The sequence below is a fragment of the Rana temporaria genome, chromosome 11, assembly GCF_905171775.1.
Source record: "Rana temporaria chromosome 11, aRanTem1.1, whole genome shotgun sequence".
In the NCBI taxonomy this organism is placed as follows: Eukaryota; Metazoa; Chordata; class Amphibia; order Anura; family Ranidae; genus Rana; species Rana temporaria.
The window spans coordinates 143,404,734-143,420,082 of NC_053499.1; the positions used below are offsets into that span (position 1 = coordinate 143,404,734).

At 49.7% G+C, this 15,349-nt stretch overlaps 1 protein-coding gene across 4 annotated transcripts in view; it reads right to left on the reverse strand.

Moving 5' to 3' along the window:
• The window catches only part of SF3B3 (splicing factor 3b subunit 3), a 35,313-nt gene extending 20,043 nt beyond the window's left edge, over positions 1-15,270 (reverse strand). Inside the window, exons 1-15 of one of the 4 annotated variants that reach the window (XM_040329319.1) lie at positions 15,208-15,270; positions 11,207-11,306; positions 10,255-10,365; positions 9,724-9,836; positions 8,891-9,002; positions 8,190-8,313; positions 7,544-7,870; positions 5,218-5,390; positions 4,851-4,992; positions 4,646-4,758; positions 3,477-3,614; positions 3,286-3,389; positions 2,467-2,632; positions 2,281-2,376; positions 2,082-2,154 (exon numbers count right to left, since the gene is read on the reverse strand). In XM_040329319.1, the coding sequence (XP_040185253.1) occupies positions 2,082-2,154; positions 2,281-2,376; positions 2,467-2,632; positions 3,286-3,389; positions 3,477-3,614; positions 4,646-4,758; positions 4,851-4,992; positions 5,218-5,390; positions 7,544-7,870; positions 8,190-8,259 (1,402 nt within the window). In that variant the 5' untranslated portion in view covers positions 8,260-8,313; positions 8,891-9,002; positions 9,724-9,836; ... (1 more) ...; positions 11,207-11,306; positions 15,208-15,270. Of the gene's footprint in view, positions 1-2,081; positions 2,155-2,280; positions 2,377-2,466; positions 2,633-3,285; positions 3,390-3,476; positions 3,615-4,645; positions 4,759-4,850; positions 4,993-5,217; positions 5,391-7,543; positions 7,871-8,189; positions 8,314-8,890; positions 9,003-9,723; positions 9,837-10,254; positions 10,366-11,206; positions 11,307-14,988; positions 15,126-15,207 lie in introns of those variants that run through there. The other 3 variants (XM_040329318.1, XM_040329321.1, XM_040329320.1) reach the window with 3 other exon arrangements.
• Positions 15,271-15,349: the final 79 nt, after the last annotated feature.

Below are 15,349 nucleotides of genomic sequence, written 5' to 3' on the forward strand. Positions count from 1 at the left end.
ACATATAGTGTGAAAGAGCCCTTAAACCTGTCAGATATTATTGCTATCTGAGACGGTTAAAAGGTTTCCCCTCATTTCCTGTCCCAGTAACACTTTTTCCAGACAGGAAGTGAGGAGAAACATTCAACAGAAAATTTATTCCTGTCTGTGTATCTGCTTCAGATTTCCCTTCATTTCCTGTCTGGTGTCATCTTTGACACCAGGAGGGTAAGTGAGGTGAAAGCTAACAGAGCTCCAAATAACCAGGGCTGTGGAGTCGGAGGAAATTTTGGGTACCTGGAGTCGGAGTCAGCAAACAATGCACCGACCCCAACTCCGACTAAATTTAGATTGTCGGAACATTTAGAAGTCGAAACATTTATCTACCGACTCCACAGACCTGCAAATAACAGAGGGAATCCGACATTGCTTTTAATTTTCCATAGCCAATTCTAAACGATCAAAGGTTTTGGATGGACATACACCGATATATGCTGACCACTGACAGACATCTTACAAAAATAAAAAGGCCAAATACACAGGGAACTCTAACTTTCCAAAATGTAATCTCACTAGGTGTACAATACATTGGATTTTATCAATCAAAAAGGTGAAATGGCTCGAAGATTACTCTACAAACTCCGCACAGACAGCGTTCAATTGCTTCGCTGTGACATGGGATTCTATTTATGGTTGTGGGAATTATATTTCTGAAACAAGTCTTAGTTATCATTGCTAGCATGAAGAGTTACGCACATAAAAGGAGCAATTACTGAGCCCATCAAATGACTGGTGTCATAACTGATCACATGTGCAGCACTATGACAACTGCAGATCAAACAGAGGCCAAGCTGCCATCTCAAGGTGCTGCACATGTGATCAGTCATGACACCAGTGATTTAATGGCTTGACAGTTTGGTTGAGAGCACAAGGAGTTGTGACAGATATAATTCACAGCATGCCTTCGAAGCAACAGTTTCAAGAAACTGTTAAATCGATGCGTTTAGTTCTACTTGAATTTTATATTATATATATATATATATATATATATATATATATATATATATATATATATATATATGATAGAGATATATTTTAAAGTTCAGCTTTAAAGTAGAACACACATATATAATTAAAATATATACACACACACACACACACACACACATACATATACATACATATACTTTTTTTTTTTATTACCCTTGCAGTGGGATCCTCTCTGCACTGCAAGGGTTACATGCTTGTGAAGTCCAGGATTAGAGAAATAAGCTATAATAATTTAAGCTCCAATCACACTTGTGATTTGTCATGCAACTTTGGACATCAAAGTTGCATGACAAGTCGTTCCATGTTTTCCAATTATAACCATCCATATATGTGTGCAACTTAAAGATGCAGTGACTTAAAAGTAGTTCACGCAGCACTATGGTTTGACCTTCATGCAAAGTGAGGGCCACAGACTTCAACGTTAACCATCAAAAGTTACAGGAAAGTCATACCTGATAGTTATACAATGCAACAGTTGTGCATTATCACGTGTCAAACTCGTATCCACGTCGCAGCCAGTGCGACTCATACAAGTGTAAATGTGGCCTTATGCCTCCATCTGTGCATCCACTCCCCCCTCAGCCTCTTCGCTTTGGTGGTCCAGCCGGCAGTCCTACAATGTAGGGAAGGATGGAGAGGGACTGCCCACAACCCGGAGCACAGAGAAGAGATGAGCGCTAACTGCTGGGGGGAGTGGGAGATCAGGCAATTAGATAAATCCTCCTAATGTGCAGTTGACGGTTTCCTGTGGAGGGGCCCCACTGAAAGTTATACTGAATCCTTGGAGTCAATATCAGACATTTCTGTACTGAAGAGCACCCATCACACAACACTGAATGTGACACTGTACAGAAACCAAAAGCAATACAATATGTGCCAGGTGTAATTCGATCTCACATGTAATTAGTATAAACCAAAATTAATTGAACAGGACCAATAAAGATTACAAATACTTTAGATTTGTTCAAGACTAGCTACTGGTTTACTTGAAAATAAGTCTTATGAAGGCCCCTCTTTCCCCCCGTTGACCCACCAAGCTTCACCAAACATACCTTCAATGTGTCGTCTAACTGTCCACACAGCATTGGGGTTACCGGGCAGCTCTGAGACGGCCATTTCAGACACCTAAAAATAAAAAAAATTGTTATTAGAGAGAAGCATGCTCCCTCCCCCAAAAAGGACAATGGCACAGATCGGGGTGCAAATTCCTCTCCATGGACACTAATGGCATCACAGCTACCCAATGCTCACCTCAAGACCGTGTCTCAAGACCCTGAGAGAAGAGCGGGGACCTCGGCCACAGGCCACGTACAGCTGAGGAGTGTCTTCATTGGCCAAGTCAGCAATCTACAAATTAAAGACATGATATCAGAGTCAGCGGGAAGCTTGGTTACATTATTACTGCTCGGTGTGTATGCCACATCTACAGCCACCTACCTGGCATGTCATGATGGGAGAGAGACTGTCCTGCTCATCTACCAGCACCAGGTTCTTCAGGGGTCGGGGCTGGAAGAAAAAGGTGTCTCCCTCTTCTAAGGGCATCGCTGAGGAGAACTCCGGTTCCTCATCATCGTCACCCAGATGGGCAATCTGGTAGAGATAACTAAGGAGTAGATGTACTATTAAAAATATCTGTCTGCATACACATTATTATTTTCAGATTTTAATAGCTGTATTAAATACGATTTTTTTTCCCCCCTCTCGCCGTCACTTTCTTCCAATTTAAGTTTCCCTATTAACCTATTGTTGTATAGATCCAGGACTTTGCATACAGTGGTTGGGGAATCTTCTGGAGGTCAAGTGGTTAAAAGCGTAACATGTTTGGTATCGATTTACTCAGTGTAATGTCATCTTTTACCAAATATTGGGTATGGCGTTCTCTTAAAAAAAAAAAAAAAATCCAAAAAAATTTGCATTTGAAAAACTGCTGTGCAAATACCATGTGACATTAAAAAAATTGCAACACCCAACATTTTATTCTCTAGTGCTTCTGCTTAAACAAAATATAAGGTTTGGAGGTTCCAAGTTATTTTCTTGTGAACAAAAAAAAATAAACCCAAACCAGATTTGTAAATGTATGACAGAATTGGCTTGGAAAGCTAATGGTTCAAGTAAAAGATCTCAGGTTTTTTTTATTTTTGCACCAAGAAATTCCAATTCATAGAAGCTGTCTGAAAATATGACACACACAGTAACATATAATCTTGAAGCTTCACACCCCATTCATAAATGGTAAGGTGCCAATAAATTACTTACTGGTTCCCGAATTCTGAAGCTACAAAGAGAAAACCGGTCTTTAAAACACACATTGCCGAAGCCACTGGAACGGTATCAAAGTATTTCAGACGGATTTCTGTGACCTGAAGAAGCACAAACAAGACAATGAGAAAGAGAACAAAAACCAAACACAGCAGTACAAATACCAATCCTAGAATGCAACTCCTTACCATGTCTTCATCAGTCTCCAGTGTGATTTTAAAGATGTCGCCCTGCTCTGTCTGAGCCAGGAAGAAAAACATGGATTTGGTTTTGTGTGTAGCGGAGCAGACAAAGATCATTCCCCGCTCTGGATCGTCTAAATCATTCTAATTAAAAAAGAACAAACAGTCAATCTAGATTCACATTAAAATCTATGAACACAAAACATTCTGTACATCTCGGCATTACATGCACCTGTCCCTTTAACCACTTGCCCTCTGTAAGATTAACCCCAGTTCATGACCAGGCCATTTTTTGCGATACGGCACTGCGTTACTTATTTTGCACACACACTCTGACACTTTGTGGGAATCAGTGACACCAACACAGGGAGCATACACAAAATCTCTCCCCAACGGGAAGACTACATGCCCCGTGAGTACTTGTGCTCAAATTCTGTGATTTGCACACTTCTGTGTTCCAACTGTCAAAGTTAGGTAGTAGGACTGGTGGGGAGATTACACTGTTGCGCCTGTGCAGGTATGCGCACAGAGGGACTTGACATTTATCTGTAGTCCCAGGCGAAGGAGGGCCAACCTACATGGTGCGGTGGCTATGATGGAGTTCCATAGTGGTCCTACTGGTGAATGAGCCAATACAGTTTAATCATGATTAAAAGGATATAAAAATATCTGCGGATCAGTCAAAAATGCAGTCGGCTCCGAACTTCTAGTGATCTAAAAAATGCGCAGTATTAAAATCTCAAGGAGCGCTGACAGCCCTGATTGAGATATCCCCTGCTGGACTACAGAACATGTCCCCCATTTGTTATCAAAGTAAAAAATTTCCATAGTCCAGCATGGAATAAATGGGCAGGGCTGACAACACTACTTGGGATTTCAGTGCAGCAGAGGCAGGGTTGTCCAGCCACCACGGGTAGTTGGGAGCTCACTGGATTTGAGGTATTTTTCCACACTTCCCAATGTTTTGTGTCCTTAAACATTGTGTGTATGGCAGAGATGTATTGCATCGGACGTACGATAATTCTGGGTTTGAGCACAACCTAAGATGAGTTCTGGCTACAGCTGATCAGAATCTTTATATCCTCTTCATTAGTTTCAGAGAAGAGACATGAAAAATCATCACGAAAGCTGCACCATCCAACTCAATCTAAAATGCAATGTACAGGGCGACTCACCCGCCTTCTTGGGATGGGACAGCGAATATCTGGCTGGTCTCCAAAGTTCTTGTAGGTAATGTAGTTTTCAGAGCAAATGAGCACTCCACTGGGACCATCTGATCCTCCAGGAACTGTACAAAAAAAATAAAAATAAAAAATGTATAAGAACAATGGAACTCCACTAGTGATGTCAAATTGCAGAGAGAGCCAAACATGTACTCACCTGTGATCAGGAAGTTGCCATGCTCCTCCAAAGGCTCGCTATATTTGCGCACTACGTGGTTCAGGCCCAGATCCAGCTCATAGAAGGTCAGTGTCTGTTGGGTGTTAGCAGCTGCCTCTCCAGTTGGGTCATTATCTGCTTCCTAGAAACAAGAAACGGACTGCATCATGGCCATGCGAATACAAAAAGGTCATACTGCAGCCAAGCATTACCCTGCTGTACATGGCTCATAAGAACATACAGCAGCAAGGCTTAACCCGGTCAATCGTGGCTCATCAGTTTAACATTGTCTCCAGTAGAATAGTCAGAGAAGAGACATGAGAATTCATCATGCTGAGCGCCAACATTCAATCTCATTATGTCTTACCTCATAGTCCATCTCCAGACAGGCAAACATGGGATTTTCAAAGCCCACATCTACCCCCACCACATGGTACACCAGAGTGTTCGCCTTATGAGCCTCGAGCGGGGAGGAGATGGTCAGACGGGCAGCTGCATCTCTGTTCAGGATGTACACCAGTTTCTGCTTCTCGATGGCACCTGTGAGCAACCAGAAGACATATTCAACACCCGGGATACAGACCAAGTACTGTGAGCATGGTTTATAATCAAAACTAATTTCATCAGAGAACCATAACAATCCAATCTTCTTTGCCAAAGCATCATCTACTGCATCATCTACAGTCCCCTTAATCAGACTTATCTGTATGAAAGATGAAAATAATCTAAATGTGCATCATTTAGGAGAGGTTACTGGCTGCATGCAGGGTGAATATCACTGGTGAATGCACCGGCAAACCTTCAGAGCTTTGTGCTGTAACCGAGGGGGCGGTGACATGTCAGCCCTCTCAGCGGTGACTTTACAGCACCGGAGGGCTTCGATCCAAAGGGGGAGTATTTTATAATGAGCTACCATGCAATGCACATTATGCCATTGCCTTGCAGGTTTTATTTTTTTAAACTCTGTCAATCCCGGGGAAACATACTGCAAAGCTGAAACCACCACCATCCCGCTATTCCCTAAGCTGGGCGCTTGGCAGTGCTTCAGGGTCCTGCCAATTATCCATAAAGGATGTCCGTGTGTTCATGATTGTGTCCGCCTGCGACTATCGTTTATATACTCTGTTTGTTCCCTAAAAAAGGTATACAATATGGTAGCTGCTGACTTTTAACATAAGGACACTTACCTGTCCCAGGATCCAGCACTATCCTCACCCGAGCCAATTCTTCAATTGGCTTTGGGCGCAGGCATTTCAATTAACAGAAACCGACAGCGAAGCCTTGCAGCTTCAAAGCCGGCCCTCCCACTGTGCATGAGCGAGCAACGCTTTGTGATTGGTCCCGCAGCCCGCCCCCAAAATGGCAAACGTGAAGAAGAGTGAGTAGGGGACGTTCAACTTTAAGCTCCACTGGTCCCTGTAGTGAGGGTCAATTTATAAGATTGGCGCACAGTGCCAGTGAATGAATACAATATTGTGAATCCCATGTGCTCCCCTCACCGGTAACTTTAGTCCATTATCTGAAAACATTGACTTATATGAAAAGATATGTCGCACTGCGCCTTCCCCTTTAATGGGCTAGACACCTCTGAACGGTCATTGTGCTTCTGTCCTATATGGTTCCTTGGACAACTACAGCAAACCAACCTCCTCCCATGAAATACCTCACATGGTGCAATCGCTGTTTATACATGCATTCTGGACCTACGAGTGCACATGTATTTGTAGGGGACGGGGTGCTTTTGTTTTAACTTTACTGCTATCACGATATTGCTATTCAACCCCTGATGTTGCATCAGAGTTTGTCACAGAGATGAAGGGACAGATTATGAGTGAAGATGTCCTGGCCACTTACCATGGTCCTGGGCTCCACAAAGAAATGGACTAGCCCAGGAACCACTGTAGGTAGCAGCAGTGGGAGCTTAATTTTGACTTGCCATAAGAAGAGGCAGAGGGAAAATATGCACTGAGCTGTAAAAAAAAAGTGATCGGTTTAACAGAAATTGCCACAGCCATGGTCTTGTAGCTACTTGGTGGCCAGATGTTTCTATACATACGTCTGAAGGAAGGTTGCCTTGTCCAGATTTATGTTAAGAGTTCAGACAAAAATGCATGAGGAAAAAAAAAAATGGGAGATAGAAGTACAGCCAAAGCTCAATGTGGATGTATTTCTCCTTTAAATCACTGGAGTGCAGAGAATTCTGCATCCCTGTGACCTGTTTACAGCAGGCTGAAGTCACAGAGTTGGTCCAGGCTTGGTAAGGATCGTGACCATATGGTCGCCTGCCTGGACCTGCACCCAGCTCAGCTCTTCAGCTAGCCGAGAGCCTGAGTCAGCTGCTCCTGCCCCCTCCACAGCCCAGCGCTCCAGTGAGCTGAGGGTGGGGGTTGACAGCTACCAGCTCTCTGCTTAGGGATCTCTGAGAATCAAACGAACGGTTCTCAGCTTTAGAGCCAGCGGGGGACAGATGCTGCATCCAGCTAGGCAAGTATAGTTCTTAAAAAAAAAAAATATTCCCATACATCAGTTTTAAGAGGACTTCTGGTACTTGTCTGTAGGATACATCATCTACCTTTACAAAAGCTGTACTACACTGGCCCCGGGGTGCACACCAGGCTCCATTCCTGTATTGCTGGGAAGTCACAACACTGGCCTCCTCACTCCCAATATTTGCCATCGCCTCCCACACTCACTGATCATGACAGCTCGGCCCTTGGGGTCCACAGCCAGGAACTGCCCGGGGACGATCCTACGACAGCCGCTCTTTCCGAAGGTTTCTTGGTGGATCTTCTCGAACATGTTCTTGGAGGGGTGATACTCCAGAATGATGATACGGCCTGAGTCACTGCCCACCACAATGTAATCCTTCGTGCCTCCAGTCAGGCGGAAAGCCATGAGAGAGCGAATCACCCCAAACACTTCCACCGTCAGCAAGGTGTGGACTTTTCCTGTGTTGGCATCGGGTCGGAGTAACTCCACAATCTTCCCCCGGGAAACAACAATCTCTTGTAGTTTGGTTCCTAATCAAAGGAAATAGAGTAAAAAATAAAAAGTTTAGAATGCAAGCCCAGGGAGGAGGCAACAATTTTAAGTTTAAAGAGGACCTGTCAGTAAATTCAAAGTCTGCATGAATACAGTCCTGGCATTTTACAATATACAGCAAAAGCATCAGTCCACAGCTAACATTTATACAAGAAGAGACTCTGCATCCTGGCATGTGGGGATTTATCTCCAGACTCCTCTATTAGTAGTCCAGAATCAACACATCACCGGTAATGGAGAGGAGTATTGAGGGGGAGGAACAAAGTATCAAAAGGTGAGAAGCCTGATGTTGGGTACCTGAGAAATTTCCATGGATGGCAAAGCTGATGCCAGTGGCCCTCTGCAGCGTTATATTGTACAGGAACATAGCGGCGGAGAACCAATATCAACAGCTGGTGGAATCACGTGAGGAGCGCGATACCTGAAATAGATAAATCAGATAATTCCTGATTATTCCTGTACAAATCAGATTATTCCCGTACATTCCTGTATATAGCGAGGGGGCGGAGCTCTTCTCAGAGGTAGTATGTCTTCAGTGATTGTCAGAGAAGAGACATGAAAACTCATCATTGAGAGCAGAAAGATCAGTCAGAGTACAAATACTGGGGAAGAACCGGGACTACCAACTGTGACAGAGGTCATCTAACTGCTACACCCCCTCCCCCACCACACAAAGTACAACATAGCATACAGACCCCCCCCCCCACCAGACACAGGGGAACCCCAGAGACCCCAAAGATGACTCCCAGATAAAGGGGACCCCCACGAAGATCAGAAACAGGGGACGCCCCCAAAGACGGCTCCCAGACACAGGGGATCTCCCAAAAAAATAAAATAACCGCCAGACACAGGGAACCCCCCCCCCCCCCAATCTTATCCCCAAGTCAGGGTCCCCCCGGCCTCCTGCTGATGCGGTCTCCATAAGGAGAGAAATGTGGCTCGCAGACAAGGCCTGACCCGGGGACATACAGGGAACCATACACCCCGTCCCTCCTCACCTTTCCCCCGGAACACACACAGCGTGTCTCCTGTGGCGGATGGCGGGGATTCACACAAGATTCTTCTCCGGGTTACTCAGCCGCTGGTGGAATCACGCGAGGAGTGCAATACCTGAAATAGATAAATCAGATCATTCCCGTACATTCCGGTATATAGCTGGGGGGGGGGGGGGGGGGGGGGGGGGGGGGGGGTTTGTTGGGGGTTGGAGCTCTACTCAGAGGTAGGATGTCTCCATTGATTGTCAGAGAAGAGACATGAAAACTCATCATTGAAAGCAGAAAGAGCAGAGTACAGATGCCGGGGAAGAACCGGGACTACCAATCGTGACAGAGGTCATCTAAATGCTACACCCCCCTCCCCCACCACACAAAGTACAACATAGCATACAGACCAGACCCCCCCCCCCCCCCCAGAGACAGAGTACCCACCAGACACAGCGGAACCACAGAGACCCCAAAGATGACTACCAGAGGTCCCGGTGATCACTGCTCTATGAGGGAACCCCCAATATGGCTTCTAGACACAGGGGGCCCCCCCCCAAACGTAAAAAAAAAAAAAATCATCACCGCCAGACCCAGGGGACCTCTGAGTTTTTCCAGGCAAAGTCACAGGACTCCCCCCCCCCCCCCCCCCAATATAATGGACTGCCTCCTTTTTCCTCATTGGCAGTGGACAGTGCTCCCTATGCCCACAATATCATGCACAGCCCCCCCCTTATCCCCAATCAGGGTCCACGGGCCTCCTACTGGTGCGGTCTCCATAAGAAGAAAAGTGTGGCCCCCAGACAAGGCCTGACCCAGGAACATACACCGTACACCCCATCCCTCCTCACCTTTATCGGTACACACACGGTGTGTCTCCTGTGGCAGATGGTGGGGATTCACACCAGATTCTTCTCTGGGTTACTCAGCCACTGTTGGAATAATCACGTAAGGAGCGCGATACCTGAAACAGATAAAATCAGATTATTCCCGCCCGTACATTCCGGTATATAGCAGGGGCAGGGAGGAGGCAGAGCTCTTCTCAGAGGTAGGTTGTCTCCAGTGATTGTCAGAGAAGAGACATGAAATCTCATCATTGAGAGCAGAAAGATCAGTCAGAGTACAGATACCGGGGACGAACCGGGACTACCAACTGTGACAGAGGTCATCTAACTGCTACACCCCCGCCACACAAAGTACAACATAGCATACAGACCCTCCCCAGACACCCCAAGAGGTCGAAGGAACCGGAACTACCAACTGTGACAGTCAGGGTCCCCCCGACACCCTGCTGGCGAGGCCTCCATAAGGAGAGAAGTGTGGCCCCCAGGCAAAGCCAGACCCGGGGACATAAACGAACCATACACCCCGTCCCTCCTCACCTTTCCCCAGTACACACACAGTGTGTCTCCTGTGGCGGATGACGGGGATTCACACCAAATTCTTCTCCGGGTCACTTAGCCGCTGGTGGAGTCACGTGAGGAGCGAGATACCTGAAATAGATAAATCAGATTATTCCCACCCGTACTTTCCGGTATATAGCGGGGGCAGGGGGCGTAGAGCTCTTCTCAGAGGTAGGATGTCTCCAGTGATTGTCAGAGAAGAGACATGAAAACTCATCATTGAGAGCAGAACGATCAGTCAGAGTACAGATACCGGGGAAGAACTGGGACTACCAACTGTGACAGAGGTCATCCAACTGCTACACCCCCACCACACAAAGTACAACATAGCATACAGCCCCCCCCCCCCACCAGACACAGGGGAACCCCAAAGATGACTCCCAGACAAAGGGGACCCCACATATGGCTCCCAGATGCAGGGGGCAGCCAGAGGCCCCTGAAGATCACCCCCAGAAAAAGGACGCCCCTACAGACCCCAAATATAACTACCAGACACAGGGGACCCCCAGAAGAGGCCCCCAAAAATAACCGCCAGGCATAGGGAACCCCCCAGAGATCACTACCAGGCACCCCCGAGGTCATCGTCCAGAAACATGGGATGCCCTTCTGGCTTCCAGACCCCAAATATGACTTCTAGACACAGGGGACTCCTCAGAATCACCGGCAGGCATAGGGAACCCCCAGAGGACTTGGAGATTACTGCCAAACACAGGGGATGCCCCTACAGACCCCAAATATGACTCCCAAACACAGGGGACCCCACAGAATCACCGCCAGGAACCCCTAGAGACCTCTGCGTTTTTCCAGCCAAAGTCCCCCTCAATTATGCACAGCCCCCTTATCCCCAGTCAGGGTCCCGCGGCTGGTGTGGCCCCCAGACAAGGCCTGACACGGGGACATACACCGAACCATACACCCCGTCCCTCCTCACCTTTTCCCGGAAGACATGCGGTGTGTCATGTAGCGGATTCACACCAAATTCTTCTCCGGGTCACTCAGCCGATGGTGGAATCACGTGAGGAGCGAGATACCTGAAATAGATAAATCAGATTATTCCCGTACATTCCGGTATATAGCGGGGGCAGGGGCGCAGAGCTCTTCTCAGAGGTAGGATGTCTCCAGTGATTGTCAGAGAAGAGACATGAAAACTCATCATTGAGAGCAGAAAGATCAGTCAGAGTACAGATACCGGGGAAGAACCGGGACTACCAACCGTGACAGAGGTCATCCAACTGCTACACCCCCTCCCCCACCACACAAAGTACAACATTGCATATAGACCCCCCCCCAAAGGGAGTACCCACCAGACACAGGGGAACCCCAGAGACGACTCCCAGAGGTCCCGGAGATCACCGCCAGACACAGGGGACACCCAGAGAGGGCCCCCGGAGATCAGTATCTGGCACAAGGAACCCCCAGAGGAGACCCCAAAAATCACCACCAGGCATAGGGAACCCCCACGGGCCTCAGATCACCACCAGGCACCCCCCCCCCCCGAGGTCATCGCCAGAAACAGGGTGATGTCTCTACAGACCCCAAATATGATTCCTAGACACATGGGACCCCCCAGAATCACCAGCAGGCATAGGGAACCCCCAGAGGCCTTGGAGATTACCGCCAGATGCACGGGATGCCCCTACATACCCCAAATATGACTCCCAAACGAGCCCCCCCCCCCCAAAAAAAAACACTGTCAGACACAAGGGACCCCCAGAGGAGGCCCCCGGAGATCACAATCTGGCACAGAAAACCCCAGACTCCCCAAAGATGACCCCGCCAGAGGTCACCCCCAGACACAGAGGACCCCCCCCCCAGATCGAGTCCCCGGAGATCACCATCTAGCACAGGGGAACCCCAGACTCCCCAAAGATGACCCTGTCAGAGGTCACCCCCAGACACAGAGGACCCTACCCCCCAGATCGAGTCCCCGGAGATCACCATTTGGCACAGGGGAACCCCAGTCCCCAAAGATGACTCCCAACACAAGAGGACCCATAGAGATCACTGCAAATAGAGAAAAAAGGAGGATCACCGCTCCAGGTGGGTCGCTATGTAGAGTAGACTGACTCAGGATACCGTGGGTGCTGGCAATGCACTGAGCATGCATAAGATACGAAGAGAGCCGACGCGTTTCGCACTGAGCTAGTGCTTAATCAGCCATGATTAAGCACTAGCTCAGTGCGAAACGCGTCGGCTGTTCCCCTGTTCCTTTGCTGTAACCTTGTGAAGTGATGCATTTGCTGTTTCGTTTGAATAAAAAGACAACCTTTTTGGTTATTGGAGTGCGGCTATCCATTTCCTCTCTTCGTATCTCATGCATAGGAGATCACTGCTTGACACAGGGGACCCCCCACATTGACTCCCAGACACAAGCGACCCCCAGGAGGCCCCCAAAAATCACCAGGCATAGGGAACCCACAGCGATCACAACCAGAAACGGGAAATGTCTCTACAGACCCCAAATATGACTTCTAGACACAGGGGACCCCCTCAGAATCACCACCAGGCATAGGGAACCCCCAGAGGCCTTGGAGGTCAATGCCAAACACAGGGGACCCCCAGAGGCCCCCCAATATGGCTCCCAGACACAGGAGACCTCCAGAGACCACAGGGGACCCCCCACATATGACTCCCAGATGCAGGGGACCCCCCAGGCACAGGAAACCCCCAGAGAGGATTCTCAGAAACAGCGGATGCCCATACAGACCCCACATATGACTCCCAGACACAGGGCCCCACTCAGAATTACTGCCAGGCATAGGGAACCCCCAGAGGCCTTGGAGGTCAACGCCAAACACAGGGGGCCCCAAATATGGCTTCCAGACACAGGAGACCTCCAGAGATCACAGGGGATCCCCCCATATAACTCCCAGATGCAGGGGACCCCCAGAGAGGATTCTCAGAAACAGGGGATGCCCATACAGACCCCACATATGACTCCCAGACACAGGGCCCCACTCAGAATCACTGCCAGGCATAGGGAACCCCCCAGAGGCCTTGGAGGTCAACGCCAAACACAGGGGACCCCCAGAAATCACCAAACACAGGGGACCCCACAGAGGACGCCCCTGGAGATCACCAACTGCACTGGGAAACCCCAGAGTCCCCAAGGATGACTCCCACACAAGAGGGCCCAGAGGACCACCAGAGGCCCCAAATATGGCACCCAGACACCCCCAGAGATCACATATGGCACAGGGGAACCCCACATATGACTCCCAGATGCAGGGGACCCCCAGCGGCCCCCCAGGCACAGGGGACCCCCATACAGACCCCACATATGACTCCCAGACACAGGGCCCCACTCAGAATTACTGCCAGGCATAGGGAACCCCCAGAGGCCTTGGAGGTCAATGCCAAACACAGGGGACCCCCAGAGGCCCCCCAATATGGCTCCCAGACACAGGCGACCTCCAGAGACCACAGGGGACCCCCCACATATGACTCCCAGATGCAGGGGACCCCCCAGGCACAGGAAACCCCCAGAGAGGATTCTCAGAAACAGCGGATGCCCATACAGACCCCACATATGACTCCCAGACACAGGGCCCCACTCAGAATTACTGCCAGGCATAGGGAACCCCCAGAGGCCTTGGAGGTCAACGCCAAACACAGGGGGCCCCAAATATGGCTTCCAGACACAGGAGACCTCCAGAGATCACAGGGGATCCCCCCATATAACTCCCAGATGCAGGGGACCCCCAGAGAGGATTCTCAGAAACAGGGGATGCCCATACAGACCCCACATATGACTCCCAGACACAGGGCCCCACTCAGAATCACTGCCAGGCATAGGGAACCCCCCAGAGGCCTTGGAGGTCAACGCCAAACACAGGGGACCCCCAGAAATCACCAAACACAGGGGACCCCACAGAGGACGCCCCTGGAGATCACCAACTGCACTGGGAAACCCCAGAGTCCCCAAGGATGACTCCCACACAAGAGGGCCCAGAGGACCACCAGAGGCCCCAAATATGGCACCCAGACACCCCCAGAGATCACATATGGCACAGGGGAACCCCACATATGACTCCCAGATGCAGGGGACCCCCAGCGGCCCCCCAGGCACAGGGGACCCCCATACAGACCCCACATATGACTCCCAGACACAGGGCCCCACTCAGAATTACTGCCAGGCATAGGGAACCCCCAGAGGCCTTGGAGGTCAACGCCAAACACAGGGGGCCCCAAATATGGCTTCCAGACACAGGAGACCTCCAGAGATCACAGGGGACCCCCCACATATGACTCCCAGATGCAGGGGACCCCCAGAGAGGATTCTCAGAAATAGGGGATGCCCCTACAGACCCCACATATGACTCCCAGACACAGGGAACCCCCAGAGATCACATCTGGCACAGGGGAACCCCACATATGACTCCCAGGCACAGGGGACCCCCAGAGATCACATCTGGCACAGGGGGACCCCACATATGACTCCCAGATGCAGGGGACCCCCAGAGAGGATTCTCAGAAACAGGGGATGCCCCTACAGACCCCACATATGACTCCCAGACACAGGGGCCCCTCGGAATCACCGCCAGGAACCCCCAGAGGCCTTTCAAGGCAAAAACCACAGGACTTCCCCCTTATTCTCCCCAGTCAGGGTCCCCCGGCCTCCATAAGGAGAGAAGTGTGGCCCGCAGACGAGGCCTGACCCGGGGACATACACCGAACCATATACACCGAACCATACACCCCGCCCCTCCTCACCTTTCCCCGGTACACACACGGTGTGGCTCCTGTGGCGGATGGCGGGGATTCGCACCGGATTTCTCTCCGGGTCACTCAGCCGCCATTTCGCGCCTCTGCTGCCACAAAGCCGTGCGGGGTCCTCAAACAGCTGCCCACCTTCCGCCTGTCCTCATACACCCTACTATGACCGGACCCCCGAAAAAAATACCACCGCCCCACCCCGAGCCTGCTCCTCACCCCCGATACACTCCGGACACCGAGCGCCGCTCTTCTTCCCTCCCGGCACCGGCACAGTAAGGACAGCCCTCGCCACACCGAAGGACCCCGGAAATAAGGAGAATACGTAGCGTGGGTCCTCCAGAACCGGAAGTGACGAGTG